This window comes from Dysidea avara, chromosome 2, assembly GCF_963678975.1.
Source record: "Dysidea avara chromosome 2, odDysAvar1.4, whole genome shotgun sequence".
Classification (NCBI taxonomy): domain Eukaryota; kingdom Metazoa; phylum Porifera; class Demospongiae; order Dictyoceratida; family Dysideidae; genus Dysidea; species Dysidea avara.
The window spans coordinates 49,871,180-49,874,702 of NC_089273.1; the positions used below are offsets into that span (position 1 = coordinate 49,871,180).

A 3,523-nucleotide genomic window follows, 5' to 3' on the forward strand; every position below is an offset into this window, starting at 1 on the left:
TGGATAGCTTTTTTTAAAAGCAGAAGGAGTCTGAGAGCGTAGGTAGAGCGTTGGATAGTCACACAGTAGCTGTGGTCGTCGATAGTGGACAGCCTGGAAGCTCACATGAAAGTGCTGAACGCGTCCTAATATCACCCAATCAGGCAAATGAAACTTCAGGTAATGCTAGTTAAAGCTAGTGGGGGATCCTTTACGTAGAACATACGTAATTGCATGCTTAGTTGTACCAGCTTACCACTATTATACTAAGTGCCACCTCATGTTGTTAATGTAGCTAACTAGCTATTCCCTGCAAGTTTAAGTGGAATATACCCTGTAGCTCTTGCTATAGCTTATAAGCTAAAAGTGTGGATCTGACTGTCCACTCATAAATTAATGCGTATTTCAATCTGTAGCTATCATTATGCTTGTAAATGTAGATGATGTGTTGATGTGTTGACTGAAACTGTGATTGCCAGTGAGTCGGATCAAATTTCATCCACTGAGATCCCTGATACTGAGGCTACACACTCAACTACTTTGCAAGAATCAGCAATGTCTACTCAACAAATATTGAATATTGGTGAGATTTATGCAGGTTCTGCATCACCTACTGAGTTCACCAGAGCTATGCAATCTCTTACTGCTGCTCAGAAATATGCATTGTTAACAAAGCACAGAGTGCCATCAAAAAATCATGTGTTTCCTTCCCAGCATCTGGGTGGATGTAATCGTAGTTTTAGGTATGTATGGCTGGAGGAAAATCCTTGGTTGGTGTATAGTGAGCATGTTGATGGCATGTTTTGTATTTTCTGTGCTATTTTCTGCTAGGATTCTTCAAAAGGCTACCTTGTAAGTAGGCCCTTTCGAATATGGAATAAAAAGAGTGAGAAAACCAAGGAACATGTTGGTTCAGCATATCACCATAATTGTATGGAATTAGCTGACAATTTTAGGCACACGATTGAGCATCCAGATGCAACCATAACAGCACGCCAAGATGCACGTGTAGTTGCCAACATTAAGCGAAACCAATTATTACTAAAATCCTTGGCTAGTGCAGTATTGTTTTGTGGTAGGCAGTGCATAGCTTCACGAGGCGATAATGAGAAAATTGATGCATCTGGGAACCCTGGAAGCGTTGTTAAAGCTTTTGGCCATTCAAGATGCTGTGTTGAGGTATCACTTGCTGGCACCTGCAATGCAGAATGCCACTTATACTTCACCAAAAATTCAAAATGATTTAATTGATGTAATGGCAAAGCAAATTTTAGATAGTATAATAGATGAAGTAAATGCTTCACCATATTATTCCATCCTGGCTGATGAGGTTACTTCTCACAATATAGAGCACCTGTCTGTTTGTGTTAGGTTTTTAGATCAGCAAAATAACACCAGAGAAGAATTTTTAGCCTTTTTGCCTTTGGAGAGAATCACAGGTGAAGCTATTTTGCAAGATATATTGAAATTTTTGCAAGATAATGACATCCCAGCATCAAATATGAGAGGCCAAGGGTATGATGGTGCTAGTAACATGTCTTCAGATGCAGTGGGTGTCCAGGGACAGATTAAAAGGGAAGCACCTTTAGCCACATATGTCCACTGCAATGGTCACTGCCTTAACCTAGTCATCAGTAAAAGCTGTAGCTTGCCTCAAGTAAGGAATGTTTTGGATCGAATGCAAAGTTGCTGTCGTTTTTTCTTGAATAGTCCTAAACGATCTGGATTGCTTGAGGTTATTGTTAAACATAATGTAGTCGATGAGACACATCGAAAGCCTTTGTTAGATCTGTGTAAAACTAGGTGGGCTGAGAGGCAAAGTGCCTATCAGCATTTTTACCAAGCTTTTGTATTCATTACAGAGGCTCTGGAAATGATTGGGTTTAAGCGACATTTAGAAAAGTACGGCAACACTTATGCAGATTGGGATACTGCATCCCGTAGTGATGCTCAACAATTATTAGCCAGCATTACCAATTTTGAATTTATAATAGTGTTTCTTACTGTCTATCAGTACCTATCACATTTGGCTGGCATTACAGTCAAATTGCAGAAACAAGCACTGGATATTCTAGAAGCACACCAGCAGATAGCTGAAATTTTCAAGAGTCTACAAACTTGAGCGACAAAATGTTGACTCTGGCTTTGCAAAAATTTTTGAGTATGCTTGTAGAATCACAAATAAAGTTGGTAGCACAGTTGAAATGCCTCAAATTGCTTCAAGACAACAGCATCGCAGTAATGCTCCAGCCATTTCTCCCTGTGAATATTTCCAGAGGAATGTTGTGATCCCGCTTCTTGATCACATCATCATGTTTATAGACCAACAATTCTCAACAATTCTCTGGTTCATCTATCACTGCTGTTAAACTATTAGGTCTTGTTCCATCCATTTTATGCTCTTCAAAGCCTATAGATTTAGGTGCATGTGTAAACCAATATAGTTCAGATCTTCCATCTCCTGAATTGTTTGAAATGGAGATCCAACGATGGAAGAACCAGTACATGCCGAAACAATGTAAGGAGAGGCCATCATCAGCTGCAGATGCAATTAAAGAATGTGATAAAGACATATTTCCAAACATTTACATTCTATTGCAGATTGCCTGCACAGTGCCGGTCACATCTTGTGAGTGTGAAAGAAGTACCAGTGGGTTAAGACGATTAAATAATTTTATGAGAGCCTCAATGGGGAAAGATCGCCTTTCAAATCTTGCTCTTCTTCATATTCATTATGACTTTTGTATAGATCTTGATAAGGTAGTAGATAGCTTTGCCAAACTTCACCCACGCAGACTTGAATTTGAGTGTATTCTATAATAGCTAAATGGACAGAAATGTTATCATAAATAAGGACTCATATGATTTTTGTACAATCAATTTGGTAGATATATACACTACATGTAAACTAACCTACTGCACATTATACAACTCATTGTGTGTACATAATGTGAATGAAGACAATTAAATGATAGTTTGTTGCATTTAGTTTTTTATGCATAAAATTGTCACCAGATTCAATCTTTTGACACCTAATTTTCAAAAATTTCCTGGGGGGGGGATGCATGCCCCCAGAACCCCCTAGAAATGGCATGCTTCGCATGCCAAAGCAGCTAACCTAACAAGTTAGCTAATGTATATATTAAAAGGGTCCACATTTCCCTGAAAAGAACCCCCAACCAAAAAACCTGGTTACGGGCCTGCATTGGTGGTTGTATGTGCCCTGGGCCTAGTAATAATAATAACAATAATGATAATAATAATAATAATAATTTAATGATTGCTTATTCAGAGTACATTTCAAGTAGATTTTCCTAGCTTTCTTTCACTGCTTGAATCCTTAAATAATAAACGTAAATGTGAGAACTAATATCTACTTTTGTCATTAATCCCATTAATGTATGGTGCTAATGAATAATGATAATAATGCAGTTAAGCATTATTTGAAAATAATTAATCCCAGGTGAACTCATAACATCACTGAATTTTGTCTGCAATTAAAACATCATTTTGTCTGTTATGTAACTAACATGGCTATAATTAT

General features: G+C 37.8%; 1 protein-coding gene and 1 pseudogene across 1 annotated transcript; both read left to right on the plus strand.

The window, feature by feature from the left end:
• Window positions 1-1,180: 1,180 nt before the first annotated feature.
• Window positions 1,181-2,101, plus strand: LOC136248197 (zinc finger MYM-type protein 1-like). The gene has a single exon (XM_066040009.1). The coding sequence runs from the start codon at window positions 1,181-1,183 to the stop codon at window positions 2,099-2,101; it is 921 nt and encodes a 306-aa protein (XP_065896081.1).
• A 1-nt stretch (window position 2,102) lies between these two features.
• Window positions 2,103-2,944, plus strand: LOC136248198 (52 kDa repressor of the inhibitor of the protein kinase-like; annotated as a pseudogene).
• The last annotated feature ends 579 nt before the right edge of the window (window positions 2,945-3,523 follow it).

Excerpts from the sequence above, each read along its gene's own strand:
- LOC136248197 (XM_066040009.1), top strand. The coding sequence starts at position 1,181 with ATGCAGAATGCCACTTATACTTCACCAAAAATTCAAAATGATTTAATT.